This window comes from Taudactylus pleione, unplaced genomic scaffold (assembly GCF_031769625.1).
Source record: "Taudactylus pleione unplaced genomic scaffold, aTauple2 ptg000199l, whole genome shotgun sequence".
Taxonomy (NCBI): domain Eukaryota; kingdom Metazoa; phylum Chordata; class Amphibia; order Anura; family Myobatrachidae; genus Taudactylus; species Taudactylus pleione.
In genome coordinates, this window is record NW_028284601.1 from 3,131,393 (window position 1) to 3,147,854 (window position 16,462).

General features: G+C 48.7%; 1 protein-coding gene across 3 annotated transcripts in view; it reads left to right on the top strand.

Moving 5' to 3' along the window:
- The window catches only part of LOC148518705 (calpain-1 catalytic subunit-like), a 92,733-nt gene extending 79,514 nt beyond the window's left edge, over window positions 1–13,219 (top strand). For 2 of the 3 annotated variants that reach the window (XM_088477158.1, XM_088477160.1), the window contains one exon: window positions 12,044–12,076. Coding sequence is in view for 1 of the 3 variants with exons in the window: in XM_088477159.1 (XP_088333285.1) it covers window positions 12,044–12,070 (27 nt within the window). In the remaining 2 variants the exon portion in view is untranslated. Of the gene's footprint in view, window positions 1–12,043 lie in introns of all 3 variants that reach the window. The other variant, XM_088477159.1, reaches the window with a different exon arrangement.
- The last annotated feature ends 3,243 nt before the right edge of the window (window positions 13,220–16,462 follow it).

Consider the following 16,462-nt stretch of genomic DNA (forward strand, 5'->3'; position numbering starts at 1 on the left):
CAGCACTGGGTGACAGGGAGAGGGTGACAGGGAGAGGATGACAGCACTGGGTGACAGGGAGAGGATGACAGGGAGAGGATGACAGCACTGGGTGACAGGGAGAGGGTGACAGCACTGGGTGACAGGGAGAGGATGACAGCACTGGGTGACAGAGAGAGGGTGACAGCACTGGGTGACAGGGAGAGGGTGACAGCACTGGGTGACAGGGAGAGGGTGACAGCACTGGGTGACAGGGAGAGGGTGACAGGGAGAGGATGACAGCACTGGGTGACAGGGAGAGGGTGACAGGGAGAGGATGACAGCACTTGGTGAAAGGGAGAGGATGACAGCACTGGGTGACAGGGAGAGGATGACAGCACTTGGTGACAGGGAGAGGATGAAGATAGAGAGAGGATGACACCACTGGGTGACAGGGAGAGGGTGACAGGGAGAGGATGACAGCACTGGGTGACAGGGAGAGGGTGACAGCACTGGGTGACAGGGAGAGGATGACAGCACTGGGTGAGTGGGAGAGGATGACAGCACTGGGTGAGAGGGAGAGGATGACAGCACTGGGTGACAGGGAGAGGGTGACAGCACTGGGTGAGAGGGAGAGGATGACAGCACTGGGTGAGAGGGAGAGGATGACAGCCACTGGGTGACAGGGAGAGGATGACAGCCACTGGGTGACAGGCAGAGGATGACAGCACTGGGTGACAGGGAGAGGATGACAGCACTGGGTGACAGGGAGAGGGTGACAGCACTGGGTGAGAGGGAGAGGGTGACAGCACTGGGTGAGAGGGAGAGGGTGACAGCCACTGGGTGACAGGGAGAGGATGACAGCACTGGGTGACAGGGAGAGGATGACAGCACTGGGTGAGAGGGAGAGGATGACAGCACTGGGTGACAGGGAGAGGATGACAGCACTGGGTGACAGGGAGAGGGTGACAGCACTGGGTGACAGGGAGAGGATGACAGCACTGGGTGACAGGGAGAGGGTGACAGCACTGGGTGAGAGGGAGAGGGTGAAAGCACTGGGTGAGAGGGAGAGGATGACAGCCACTGGGTGACAGGGAGAGGATGAAGATAGAGAGAGGATGACACCACTGGGTGACAGGGAGAGGGTGACAGGGAGAGGATGACAGAACTGGGTGACAGGGAGAGGATGACAGCACTGGGTGAGTGGGAGAGGATGACAGCACTGGGTGACAGGGAGAGGATGACAGCACTGGGTGACAGGGAGAGGGTGACAGCACTGGGTGAGAGGGAGAGGATGACAGCACTGGGTGAGAGGGAGAGGATGACAGCCACTGGGTGACAGGGAGAGGATGACAGCCACTGGGTGACAGGCAGAGGATGACAGCACTGGGTGACAGGGAGAGGATGACAGCACTGGGTGACAGGGAGAGGGTGACAGCACTGGGTGAGAGGGAGAGGGTGACAGCACTGGGTGAGAGGGAGAGGGTGACAGCCACTGGGTGACAGGGAGAGGATGACAGCACTGGGTGACAGGGAGAGGATGACAGCACTGGGTGAGAGGGAGAGGATGACAGCACTGGGTGACAGGGAGAGGATGACAGCACTGGGTGACAGGGAGAGGGTGACAGCACTGGGTGACAGGGAGAGGGTGACAGCACTGGGTGAGAGGGAGAGGATGACAGCCACTGGGTGACAGGGAGAGGATGACAGCACTGGGTGACAGGGAGAGGGTGACAGCACTGGGTGAGAGGGAGAGGGTGAAAGCACTGGGTGAGAGGGAGAGGATGACAGCCACTGGGTGACAGGGAGAGGATGACAGCCACTGGGTGACAGGGAGAGGATGACAGCACTGGGTGACAGGGAGAGGATGACAGCACTGGGTGACTACAGGGAGAGGATGACAGCACTGGGTGACTGCAGGGAGAGGGTGACAGCATTGGGTGACAGGGAGAGGGTGACAGCACTGGGTGAGAGGGAGAGGATGACAGCACTGGGTGACAGGGAGAGGGTGACAGCACTGGGTGACAGGGAGAGGGTGACAGCACTGGGTGAGAGGGAGAGGGTGACAGCCACTGGGTGACAGGGAGAGGATGACAGAACTGGGTGACAGGGAGAGGATGACAGCACTGGGTGAGAGGGAGAGGATGACAGCACTGGGTGAGAGGGAGAGGGTGACAGCACTGGGTGACAGTGAGAGGGTGACAGGGAGAGGATGACAGCACTGGGTGACAGGGAGAGGATGACAGCAGTGGGTGACAGGGAGAGGGCGACAGCAGTGGGTGACAGGGAGAGGATCACAGCACTGGGTGACAGGGAGAAGGTGACAGGGAGAGGGTGACAGCACTGGGTGAGAGGGAGAGGATGACAGCCACTGGGTGACAGGGAGAGGATGACAGCACTGGGTGACAGGGAGAGGGTGACAGCACTGGGTGATAGGGAGAGCGTGACAGCACTGGGTGAGAGGGAGAGGATGACAGCCACTGGGTGACAGGGAGAGGATGACAGCACTGGGTGACAGGGAGAGGGTGACAGCACTGGGTGAGAGGGAGAGGATGACAGCACTGGGTGACAGGGAGAGGATGACAGCACTGGGTGAGAGGGAGAGGATGACAGCACTGGGTGAGAGGGAGAGAGTGACAGCACTGGGTGACAGGGAGAGGGTGACAGCACTGGGTGACAGGGAGAGGGTGACAGCACTGGGTGACAGGGAGAGGGCGACAGCAGTGGGTGACAGGGAGAGGGCGACAGCACTAGAAGACAGGGAGAGGGTAATAGCACTGGGTGAGAGGTCAACATCACCAGGTGACAGGTAAAGGGTGACGACAGGGAGAGGGTTACACCAGGAGAGGGTGAAAGCAGTGGATGACAGGGAGATGGTGTCAGCAGTGGGTGACAGGGAGAGAATGACCAATGGGTGACAGGGACAGGGTGACAGCCATATAGGGTATATCAATTTTCCTTGCCTGGGGACAGAACTGCAGCGCTCCTCCTCGGACCTCACTTAACGCTGTGGTGGTCACGTGATCGTGACATCAGATCTCCGACATCCAGCACAGCCTCAGAGAGAGAGGAAGCTGGGGTTGGAATGTGAAAGGGGAGGAGCTGAGGAGATCGCGGCCCCTCCTCCCCATCCAGCTACTGTAACTAAGCTGCGTCACTCTGGGGAGACAGGCACCGGCTGCGGCACTGGCAGCTGGCTGCACATCGGCATATAATGAGTCAGTGTGACTCATTGTAATGTCAGCACCTGGCGGCTGTGTGGAACCACGGCGAGACACAGGAGATGATGTGGCCGCCCTTCCAGCTTGGTGCCGTACGCGGATACGTACCTGGCGTAATGGCCCGGCCCTGCATACACGTGTTTTATATGTATGTATTATATACCTCACATTTTTATTTGTTACTGTAAATCCCAAAGATGGGGCATGGCCTAACTACAGCTATATCTATCTACAGATATAGATATATCTGTGTTATATATCCTCACCAAAAATAATATGCCTCTAGGCTATCATATAGCTGTATCTATATATCTATCTATAGGGCTTAAACATGCTAATGGTGTGGTTTTATAGAAATAGCAATATATCTATAAAACCACACCATTGCCAGGTTTAAGCCCTATAGATAGATAACCTTTATGATATAATAGCCAGGGGTCACATTTTTTTTGGTGATATATATCTTATACATATATATCTATAATTCAACACCTTAAGCAGGTTTAACCCCTGCCCCAGGGCCAGGCCATCACCTCATCACTAGATGTGAGTATTTTTCTGTGAGTGCGACACACACTGTCAGTGTTATAATACCAACTTACCAGCCAGGCAGGATTGGATAAATACCCTTCCCGTCGTTCCCGAATCCCGGTGATGGCATCTGGAGGCCCTGCCGCTTCAGCCCACAGGACAGTACTGAATGACAACACAACAGATAGATTGGCGCTGGCGCCCCGCCAATATAGCTACTCGCAGGGCCAGCAACAGAAACCTGGGGCCCTGTACACTGGTGTCTCCAGGGGGCCCCCTCCACCACCTTCGGTCCCTCTACCCTCAACCACCACAAGCACATATCCCTCCCCTGAGACTGCTAATATATATTGCGTTTATTTATAAAGTTTGTCATTTTATAACAAAAACATCAAATTACAACCCAGAAAGAGAAAACCCTCCCTCCTATAAACCCAATCCCCACAGAAATAAAATAGCTAGCCATTAAAATAATACAATTACATATTCAAAAACAGTATATAAATAAAACAGAGCACATTATCAGCACAGAAAAATATCTCAACCTTGCGGTATAAGAGAAAATTTACTACAAACATCTCAGAATAATAAAACATTATTGCAGTCTCACCGGTCTCCAGCCCCCCACCATCCGAAGTCCCCTCACCTCCATTAACATAATAAGTTGAAGAAATCCACGGACCCCAAATACGTTCATACTTCAGGATAGAGTTACGTTTGGTGTATATAAAACGTTCATGCCCCACTACTTCATTCATTAACCCAGACCATTCAGCAAAAGTAGGGCCCCTAGCTGCCATCCAAGTACGGGCAATACAAACCTTAGCCAAAGTCATCGCATTAATCACATATTGGGCCGTCAATCGATTAACCCTGTTTGAAAGACCCAGTCCAAAGATGCAGATTTTAGGTGACAAAATGGGAATACTACTCTCTGTGTTGGTAACACAGGTGGTGACCCGGGACCAAAACACTCGAACAGCAGGGCACTCCCAGAGGAGATGCCAAAATGAGCACTGGGAAACAGAACACTTAGGACACCTATCCGACACTCCAGATCCAAATCGATTCATCAACAAAGGAGTAAGATACACCCTGTGTAGTAAAAAGAACTGTATCTGTTGGAATCTCACTGCAGAAGTGGCGATCACATGACTATTCAACATTAAAGACCATTCATCATCGTCTAATGGACCCAAATCATCCACCCATTTAAGCCTAAGTGATACTAGGGTATCATCGGAATTAGCAGTAAGGAGGTAGGAGTAAAGTCTGGAAATTAATCGCCTACCACTAGTTGCTTGCAGCATAACCCTAACTGGATCAGGAGTAAATTGCGGAGGGCCTGCAGAAAACTGGACAGCTAGAGCGTGTCGGAGCTGTAGGTAACGGAAAAACATAGTATTCGGGACCCCAAATTCAGTTCTAATAGTGTCAAAACTTTTTAATACCCCGTCACTATACAACTGTCCAATGGAGAGAACCCCCCTCCCAGTCCACAAGGAGCTACTATCTAATAGGGCCAGTTCTCTTAGAGCAGAAGAATGCCACAAAGACAAATCAGGATCAATACCCTCCGCCCCCACTAAAGCACGGGCCTGTTTCCACAGCTTATGAGCCTGCGTGACTAATGGAGCTCCCCCTGTAGGGCATTTGTCATCTAATAATAACTGCAAAGGGGAACATCCTCTAGTAACAGTGTGTACCAATAAGGTAAGTAGATCCTGGCTCTCCCGAGACTGCTAATATATGATTGTTGATATAAATGCACAAAGTTCAGCACTCCAGGTGTGAAGAGCGGTGTAGATTCCCAGGTGCCTTCCGAAAAATAATACACAAATGCAGAGAAGATGGGCGGCACTCAAGGGACTTTTACAAGAAAAAAATCACCACACTGTCATAGCATAAGTGTGTCTGACGTTTCCAGTTTTGAAGAAGGTTATTAAGGCGAAAACGTCTGAAACACTTATGCTGTGACAGTGTGGTGATTTTTTTCTTGTAAAAGTCCCTAGAGGGCCAATCACCTTTTCTGCATATTGTATGTGTATATATATATATATATATATATATATATATATATATATATATACAGTACATATACATACTGTATACACACACATTACATTATATACACATGTATATGTGTATAATATATATATATATATATATATATATATATATAAAAATATATATAATATATAACACTAAATAAAGTAAACATCAACTTACCATAAAATTGTCTCTCAGGGAAGGATGCCTGCAGTCTGCAGAGCGGACACTGGTGGCGCTGCTGCTATGCTTGCTACTTGGGCTTGCACTGCAGCAACTTCCCTTGCCTCTTTCTGCTCTTCAGCCTCCTCTTAGGTGGCCTCGGTTAGCCCCTTGATAGTGGATCCAGCACGACAGCTCCCTGAGGGAGGCCTCCGGCAGTGGGGGCATGGTTGTCTCCACACCCCTACTAGACCACCAGGGCAGCTTTTAGCAATGGGCGCTATTAATCAATGATGGCCATGTCCCTGGGGGGTTAAGCCAGACGGGGGAGAATATCATTCACTATTGGCCCCTCCCCATCTCTTGGCGCGTCCCCTCAGGTTATTGGTAGTGGATCCCCAGGAAGACGAAGGAGGCAGGGTAGAAGGGCCGGCGCAGCATTGTACGTAATCAGGCTCAGTAATTGATAGTGTCATGAGTAGCCGGGGCAGGCGCCACTCATGGGGGAGGAGTTACCGGGAGGATTATTCGTGTCTGCAGCGGCGTCACTCTAGCCCAAGCTTTGAACCTCAGGGCTCCTCTAAACCTCGGGGCCCGGGACGGCGGTACCCTTTGTACCCTCTGTCGCCGGGCCTGGCTACTCGTCTACTTCGGCTCCTAATCAAAAGTGGGCTGCGGCTCCTGTCCCAGACTCCACCTCCGCACTTCTGCCTTAGCGCGATGTGCTGCCACATGACATCATGACGTCACGGCGCCCTATACAAGCTATCGGACAGCCGCCCATTAGGACCGCGGTGCAGCTGTGTCACAGTGACACAGTCTGCCCGCGGTCAGCCTCTCTGCTACTGGCTATTGTTTAGAAATCAGCATGGTCGCGGCCGCGGCGCCCTTCACTATGTGGCGCCCTACGCGGCCGCGTACCATGCGTGATCATAGAACCGGCCCTGTGCCTATCACAGTGCAGCCAAGGCAGTCACGGACTGCAACTGGATCACTGAGGTAGTGGATTTTACTGGGGAGGCTGCATCTCTGCAGTCCTTAGGTAAAATCCGCCACTGAGGTGTCATATTTCTAAAAACGTTAAAGCTGTAAAAACATTTCTTATTTTCCTAGTGCTCTTATGGATCTGAGAGCCTGATTCAGAGCCGGACGCTCTGAACGAGCGCCCGCTCTGAATCAGGGCATGGTTTGTTTTTTTTGCGAGGCGGCCTCTTGGACGCACGCATAGCTGTGGGTTACCACCCACAGCTTATGCGGGCGTCCATGATGATGGTCGCGATGGTCAAGACCATCGCAACCATCGGGCTTGCGACGAGACCCTTGTGGTATGGTCTCGTCTGCCGCAAGCCCTGGAGTGATTTTGGCTCTATCAGAGCCAAAATCACTCCCACTGACATCACTAGTGATGAAGTGGGGCCGGACCCAGATGGGGTCACACCCCTGTAGCCACACCCCTGGCACGCCCACCAAAGTGGGCGTGCTGTCAATCACCATCGACAGCATGCCCCCTTTGGTGCGAGACCCATAACGACGGCTACCCCGTCGTTATTCGGGTCTCGCGCATGCGCACCACGGAGGCGCCTCCGTCGTGCGCATGCGCATTTGGGAAACATCGACTCGCTTGCGAGCGCTCGTGAGCGGGTCTGAATGAGACCCTGAGTTCATATTGCTGCTTTAAGCAGATGTATGTTGCATTACTTAGTTGGCTCATCATATTTGGTGTATATATTACATTTAAATGTAGTCGTTTCAGGCAGTAAATACAGATGCACTAATTTTTACATTACATGTTATATATTTAGCATTTTTGACACAAGCAGAGCTACAAGCTGCAAACGTTGCACAACCAGTCTTGCAAATCAGCGTTATCATGTAAATAATAAGGAAGTGTGTGGGAATTGGCTCCTGTACAATCATTGCCACATGATGAAGCTTGGTGCCATCGGTCAGCAGTTTCTGCTCCTTCTCCATTAATAAAGTCATCTTTTGTACTATGACAATGAGTAGATATCTTAGATTCTCAGCAGCTGATTGTATCTGGCCTATATAAGAAGGAACAGCTGACAGAAGTGCTCTCTGTGCCTCAGCTGCAGTCTGTGCAGAACAAATTCAGGAAGTTCTGTAGCCGAGCACATCATCAGTACTGAGGGCCTTATTCAGAGATGGATGCAAATGGGGTCTGTGCTGCGTCTTCAGTCGCAGCGGATCTGAGAACATATTCAGATACTGCAGGAGCCATCTTTTGTAAATAAATGTCCACTGGCGGCTTCTCAGATCCACTGCTTGCGTCCGAGGATGCAGCATCAGATGAACATCGGGAAAATCGGTCGCATCATCGGACCTCTGAGCGACCCTATGGTTGCTCAGAATATCCGTCGCAACTGAGACGCTGGGGCCAGAACCACCTTGTTCGAAGATGCAGTTGCTGGCTGCGAGATGCACAGCGACTGTGCAGTAGATAAAACCTTCGGCCAGTTGCGAAAGAGTCGAAACTGCATCCACCTCTGCATCAGGTGCTGTGTTCCTAACACTTCACATGAGCTTTCTTGTGTTTTAGTAAAACATATTTAATGAGATCACCTCCTCATCCCATCTGCCTGTATCACAACCAGGGCCGGCTCCAGGGGTCTGAGCACACTGTGCCGGCCTGGTACTCTGCGCCCCGCTATCGCGTGCGGCGACACGCTTGAATGAAATTGGGGCGTGGCCTCATTTCCATAGGCCACGCCCCCTCTATGGGTGGCGCCCCTGTTCGACCGCGCTGGTCGAACACCCCTAGAGCCGGCTATGATCACAACGTTAGGTCATCACTATAGGATTCCTGCTTTCTTTTCTTCTTGCTTTTTATCACAGACTTCAGCAACCAAAAGAGTCTTTTGTAAGTTTGATTGTTCATTTTGCACTTCTGTAGATCTTTTGCAGTGTCCAACCTCATGGTGTCATTAAACTGGTTTAGCCTGTGAGAAGTTGCTGTAATATGTTGATATGCTGTATAAACATCATCATCTCTCCCTACAGAATGTCAAACCACTTGTATTGACAGTTAGGAAACATACTTCACATATTTTACTCCTGATACACCATTCTGTATGTATCATACTCACCAACTCTCCCTCATTGTCAGGGAGACTCCCTGAAATAGTAACAATCTCCCTGAAAAGTCTAGTAATCTCCCTGATTGCACCTTACCCCGATCATGTAGCTGTTCTATTACACCCTCCCCCCGAGAGATATACATCCAAATGGGATCATTAATGTAATTTCCCAGAATTGGTTATAAGGCACAATGATCCCTATGGCTACAGGCATTTTCTGAAAAGTATCAGTGTGTTTTCTTTCAGCAACATATACATTTTACTAATTGCTTTGGGGCTCATTTACATTTGATGTAAGTACATTTTAGGACACGCCTCTCAGTGTAGCAGTACACGCCCACTTTACCGCCGCACTCATAGGTGCTGCTTTTACAATCTCCCTGATATGCTTTTTCAGTAGTAGGCACGTATGCTATGTATGCCAGCTCCCTCCTGGGTTACACTTGGCTGTGCTGTTGTTTTCACAGAGTTTATTTTTTTTGCCACACCCCACACACTTGTCCAGTCATCTATAAGTACTGTAAGATACAGAACGTAGTTGATTTTTCCTTGGACAGATTGCATTACCTGTTCATAATCCAACGATGAAATAGGATTGCTCAAAGTATAACTGCTGGACAAACAATATAAGGATCTTTGTAATTTAAAAAGCTTCCTGGTAATAGGCATTATCACTTATTGACAATGATATCCCAGAAGAAAGTATTGCTCTAACTAGAGCCTGGCTACTTACCAGGTGCTGCACCATCTTCTCTACAAATGAGGATATTGAGAGTGTTTTATATATATATATATATATGATTACTTGTGGAAATTGATTTGCCAACTGAATATTATGCTGGTGTTATAGTAGAAGCAGCAGATAACTGCTTAAGATGAATGTTGGGAAGATCTTTTTGCTCTTACAGAAGGATGATAAGTGAATACATAAAGGAAGCTGTGACCAGAAGGGGAAGCAGCCGGGAAGCTGTCGGACGAAATCCCGACCGCCGGCTTCCCGACTGTCTAATCCTGGCAAGGTACTAATGACAGGCCTCGAAACCCCGACACCTGTCATTAGACCTACGCTGGGAGCCCGATACCCGGCATACCGATCGAAGGTAAACCGGTTGCCGGGTGCAGACAGCCGCGGGGGGGCGATTAGGTTAGGGGCTCCCGAGGGGGACTTAGGGTAGGCAGCCCCCCCCGGGAGATTAGGGTTAGGCTAGGGGGAGGGAGGGTTAGGCACCCTCGGGGGGAACTTAGGCTTGGGGAAGGGGGAGTTTAGGGTTAGGCACCTCCCGGGAGACTTAGGTTTAGGCAGTGGGGAAGGGGGGATTAGGTTTAGGCACTTACAGGGGGGATTAGGGTTAGGCATTGGGGGGGAGGTTATGGTTAGGCACACCTAAGGGAGGGTTAGGGTAGGGAATTAGGTTAGCGATTCTTACCTTACTACAATCAGGATTTTCACCATTTCCGGGCAGCTGCTGTCGGGATTTGAACCTCCGACCATGCATCCGGCTTTTAAAAGCCTTTCTAGGAATTTCTCCCTATCAAAGGACAGAAAATAAGCTTATACTACTGAGTGTTCTAACCAGTTCCATATCATCAAGTGTTTGTTCAGACCAGTTCCATTTTTGTGTTTACCCCTGATAATGTCCCGTAGGTGGACGAAACGCGTAAAGCGTCATCGCTTTGAAAAACCTGCACCTACCACATAAGAAGTCCACCTAAGAGCTCACACCTGTAAAGGTGTAGGTGGCAGATAACATCTATCCTTCTGTACTGGGGCAGGTTTACTAAAAGTTGTTTTATGCTATTTATGCATTGATTTGTATTGTAAATTGTTTATCTTTTTACCTCTGTTGATACTTACTTACCACACCTTTATGCATTGATTTGTATTGTAAATTGTTTATCTTTTTACCTCTGTTGATACTTACTTACCACACCTTTATGCATTGATTTGTATTGTAAATTGTTTATCTTTTTACCTCTGTTGATACTTACTTACCACACCTTTATGCATTGATTTGTACTGTAAATTGTTTATCTTTTTACCTCTGTTGATACTTACTTACCACACCTATCACAAGATATCGCACTGCGAGACTGTACATATTAATGAAGGAAGACGGAACAGAGATCGTTCCGTCATTCATTATACTTTTAAGTGTGCACCAGCAATCATGCCATGTCCAGGGCAAAGGCAAATCACTCTGAACATTAGGCACGATTGCCGGTCGTTTAGGTGTGTACCCGGCCTAAATCCTGTATTTGCGATTTTTGTACTGTACCGCATGTCCCCAATGTAATCATTCCAAATAAAATATATAATTTTTAAGTTTCATTTTTTTTTACACACTTATGATAAGTATAAGTCATAAATGAATATAAACCAAACTGTTTTAAATTAAATTTAGAAGTGTTATTTTAAAGTGGTTAAATTTCTGCCCAGGTCAAGGACATTACAAATGAATAGTTGTTTTAGGGGTATACAGTCAGCATCCCGACTGTCTAACCCCAAGTGTCTAATGACAGGCGTCAAAATCCCGACGCCTGTCATTAGACCTACGCCGGGAGCCCGACACCCGGCTTACTAATCGTAGGTAAGCCGTGCGCGGACAGCCGTGGGGGGGGGGGGGTGGAGTTAGGTTAGGGGCTCCCGTGGGGACTTAATGTTAGGCACCCCCCCGGGAGACTTGGGGTTAGACTGCGGGGAAGGGGGGCTTAGGGTTAGGCACCCCTGGGGGGAGGTTAGGGTTAGGCACCCCTGGGGGGAGGTTAGGGTTAGGCACCCCTAAGGAAGGGTTAGGGTTAGGGGGGGGGGAGGTTAGGGTAGTACATAGAAAGAATACTTACCTATCGGGATCTTCACTGCCGGGCTTCCGCTGTCGGTATTTATACTCATTCTGTTTTAGGAGGGGCTATATTGAATGATTCAGCGTAGCTAGTATTTCTCCCCACATACACTTCTGTTTAACATGCATGTTCCAAACCTGAATACAAGCAAGCAATATTTATAGTGTCATATATTTATCTCAACAGTGGCTACTGCTGGCTGTGTACAGCTGAAGAGACTGACCACTGGAAGAAGCCTTCAAGATGCCATATGAAGGAACATGGTCTGGGGTCTATGTATGCAATCATTTCATCTCTCACACCCACCACATGTTTAATGTGAAGAAAGAAACAGATTTCCTGGCAATTGGAAATCAATACCTCATAAACCCCATTTCAAGTCTATTGCTTTATTTATTTGTGCATTTCGTTGTTCAATATCCTCCAGTTGCCACAAGATGGAGCCCGTGAGCATGTCGCAATAAATCATCGCTTAATTCTGCATCTTTAACTTGATGTGACAAAATATTTGTATACAAGATTAGCAAGTTTATACAGAAATACCGTCTGTGCCTTTGTCGGAAAAATACAAACACAGTTTTGTACATTTCTTTACAAGACAGCAATTAAAGAAAGGTGTTTTTGTACTGAATGGAGAAAGAAATGGGAGATTGTTATTATGCACCCCAGGGAAAAGCCAAATTGCTTTACTCACTAATCAGCACAACAGAAGCTGATACTTTCCTGTACTTTATAATGTGGGGAGGGGCAAGGGGACAATGGCTTTTCTTACTAGTGATGTCACTGCAGGAGAAATTGGCAAGTCCTGCGATCGCCAGTGCGCAAATGGACACTGGGCCTGATTCAGATCCGGACTCTGGACCTCATTCAGAGTCGGTCGAAGCGGCCGCACGGTCGTACAGGAAAAGGGGCCGGATATGCAAATGATTCCCTCGCAAGTTGCGTCCCTAAGTTCGGATCGGTAGCTGGCCGAGCAAGGGGAGGAAGCGGCCGGAAGACAAAAAAATACGCATTACACGTCATCTCCGGGCATATAAGGATTAATCGAGACCATCGGGAACCATCGGAACTGGTCGTAGAGCTTAAGGTTGACCATACCCTCTCTTAAGCTCTACGATCATGTCAGTTTAAAAACCTCCCATGTCACATGTGCCATGACACTACTTTGTTAATTATGCACTCCCATAAACCGTATGCACTCCCATAAAACGCCGTTCGCATAATTAGGCACGCCTGCGTTTGGATCTCCACTCCCCCGTTTCCAAGCACCTTCCCCTGTTACCACCCACAAACGCCTCAATCTGTCACTCAAACATGTATTGATTTGTATTGTAAATTGTTTATATTTTTACCTCTGTTGATATACCAAGAATAAAATATTCAGGTATAAAAATTACGGCTACCATAGGGCTTTTATTTTATGAACAATATCCAAAACATAAACTTATGGTGATTTGAAGACTAACTAGAAGGTTGTTTATGACCAACAGCTAATATTGCAATAAATCCCCCTAAGTGGTGGAAATTTCTTCTATTCAATTAATACTCAAAGTTGTAGCGCACCAAAGGTACCCCTTCTCATATATATATATATATATATATATATATATATATATATATATATATATATATAGATCATATAATCCAGCCCCAGAGGCCAGTATGCCATGTTTCGATGATATTGCCAGACCTCAAAGAACTAATACATGTGCTTACACATATAAGCCTAATATATTCATAGCCACATGCACACTGGGCCTGATTCAGACCTTGGACACTAAGAAGCGTTCACTCGTAGCTGCCGATGGTTTGCACTGTGCGCAAGCATCGCAGTGCGCGTGCCAGTCACTGCGATTGGGAATCGTGCACTCGTAGAAATGACAAAAGCAAAATTGCTAAACCAAAGATAAGCTAAATCAAACATAGTAAAAGAAAGTAATATACATTTACAAGATAACAAAGATCATTTAGATTAGTGATTATATTAGAGGACACATTTTAAATAGGGATTTCATCAGGCATTAGCTTGTTAGGGTAAAGACTAGGGCCCTGATTCAGAGCTGGACGCTCTGACCAGAGCGCTCGCTCTGAATCAGGGCCCACCTCCATTAATATGGAGCGTCCTCCTGGACGCTCGTATAGCTGTGGGTCACCACCCACAGCATATACGAGTGTGCAGGATGATGGTCGTGATGGTCTTGACCATCGCGACCATCGAAACTGCGAGCAAAAGCCTGCGGTTGAGTTTTTCAACCGCAAGGCCAGGAGTGATTTTGGCTCTATCAGAGCCAAAATCACTCCCACTGACATCACTAGTGATATCAGTGGGGCCGGCTTCAGACGGTAGGCGTTCCCTTGGGAACGCCTCCGTCTGGCAGGCACGCCCACCAAAGGGGGCGTGCTGTCAGTCAACATCGACAGCACGCCCCCTTTGATGAGACACTCCGAGCGAAGGAAAGTCCTTCGCTTGGCGCGTCTCGCGCATGCGCACGACGGAGCTCCCTCCGTCATGCGCATGCGCAGTGCGGACCATCGACCCACTTGCGAGTGGTCAGCCACTCGCAAGTGGGTCTGAATGAGGGCCTAAATACAGAAACAAAAACAGAGAAGTACACAAACTTATACCACCAATGTAACTGCAGCCGTCCAGCATACAATATAACTGAAATAAGAACGCTTTTAATAAAACAAAATATAATACTGAAGAGATCTGATTGCAGCACAGATAGATTTGTGTACTGCCTTCTTTGTGTGTTCACTTTCTTTAATTGCAGTTACCGAACAGCACAACAGGATACATTAGTACTTCATAAACACGCGGAGTTGCCAGCACTTTAAAATCATTTCCAGTAATATTTTGATGCTGAATAAGTGCATCTAATCGCCTCATGCGTGTGGTGGGGCCTAACCATTCTCAACCACAACCCTCAACATTTCCCAGCAGGTCATGTTTTCAGGAGTCTGTCTGTGGCAGCAGGTGGGATAATTACTGACCCAGCAAAATAGAATAAATCACCTGAGCATGGTTAAAGAAATCCACAAAACATGACCTGATGCCTGATGGTGGTACCTGGGGACAGGAATTAATCAAGATCCACTGGTCTACTCTAAACAGACATTTGAGGTCTACAATTCTTAACATGTTATGTTTACTGAACTTGGTTATAATGTAATTTATTTGCTTTTTCAAATGCTCTATTCAACAAATGTTTAGCTGCAAAGTACAGAGAATAACACTGAATAGTGATTGTGGGGCCTATTCATCATCGAAGGCCGTATGCGCAAAGCAGCCGGGAGGGAGTGAGGAGGCGGCGGAGGGATCTGCTCGGATCCCTCTTCGCATCCCTGGAACTCCTTCCCATAGGAAGGAGCGGGGATCCGAGAACAAGCGCCGTCAGAAGATGGCGCTTGTTCTCGGCAGCAAACTCCGAGTTTGCTGAAAACCGGGGGGGGCCTATCGGACCAATAATGATGAATGGCCCGGTAACTTCAAAATGCGGAAACGCCATTTATCGGTTGATGAATAGGCCACTGTGTGAGAGGGAGATAGTATTGGCACAAGCCCGAGATTTGCTTCTCCAGGCTGCAGAAAGTGTGGTTTCACCAGGAGGTATCTGGAGCTCCTCTTTCTTATGGGGAAGTCCAATCGGCTTTAATCGGACATTGCCCGCTACCCATTCCGGCCTGTATATGTTCCCCTGTCCCACTATGCCTTGTCTATGCTACATCCTCATTGTCGTATTTATTCTCCTTTCCCAGATTTCCTCAATAGTCTTTATTGAAACAAAAAGAGTAAGGGGGTACAGTAGAAAGCAGGACTCATACCTCAAATCTGTGACATCATGATGTCGCACCAAGGGGGCTAGGTGGTTGGCACTAGGAAGAAGACCCTTGCCTGGAGCATCCTTAGGAAGCACCGAGCAGCTCTACAGGCTGCAGGGTGCGTACACGTAGCAGCCTTTGGACCGGTAGGACATGGCATGCACACATTACCACTGGGCATCAATAAGAGACATACAAAGGTCTAACTCCCAATGGGCCTGAGGGAATGTTTGAAGGTGGGCAAAATTGGTGTCAGAATGATTTGTTCCCCTTTTCGGTACTTGTAATCAACCGGTGGAATAGTGATGAGGATGGGGCACGAACAGAAGCCCTGATTCAGAGCCGGACGCTCTGACAGAGCGCTCGCTCTGAATCAGGGCCGTCCTTCTTAATTTTTAGAGTGGCCTCCTGGCCGCTCGTATAGCTGTGGGTGACCACCCACAGCTATAGCGAGCGGCCAGGAAGATGGTCGCGATGGTCAAGACCATCGCGACCATCGGGCTTGCGACGAGACCCTTGTGGTAGGGTCTCGCCACAAGTCCTGGAGTGCTTTTGGCTCTATCAGAGCCGAAGGCACTCCCACTGACATCACTTATGATATCAGTGGGGCCGGCCCCAGACGGTAGGCGTTTCCATGGGAACGCCTCCGTCTGGGCAGCCATGCCCCCGGCACGCCCACCAAAGGGGGCGTGCTGTCACTCAACATCGACAGCACACACCTTTTTTAGCGAGACCTGGAGCGACGGCTTGCCCGTCGCTATCCGGGTCTCGCGCATGCTCCTG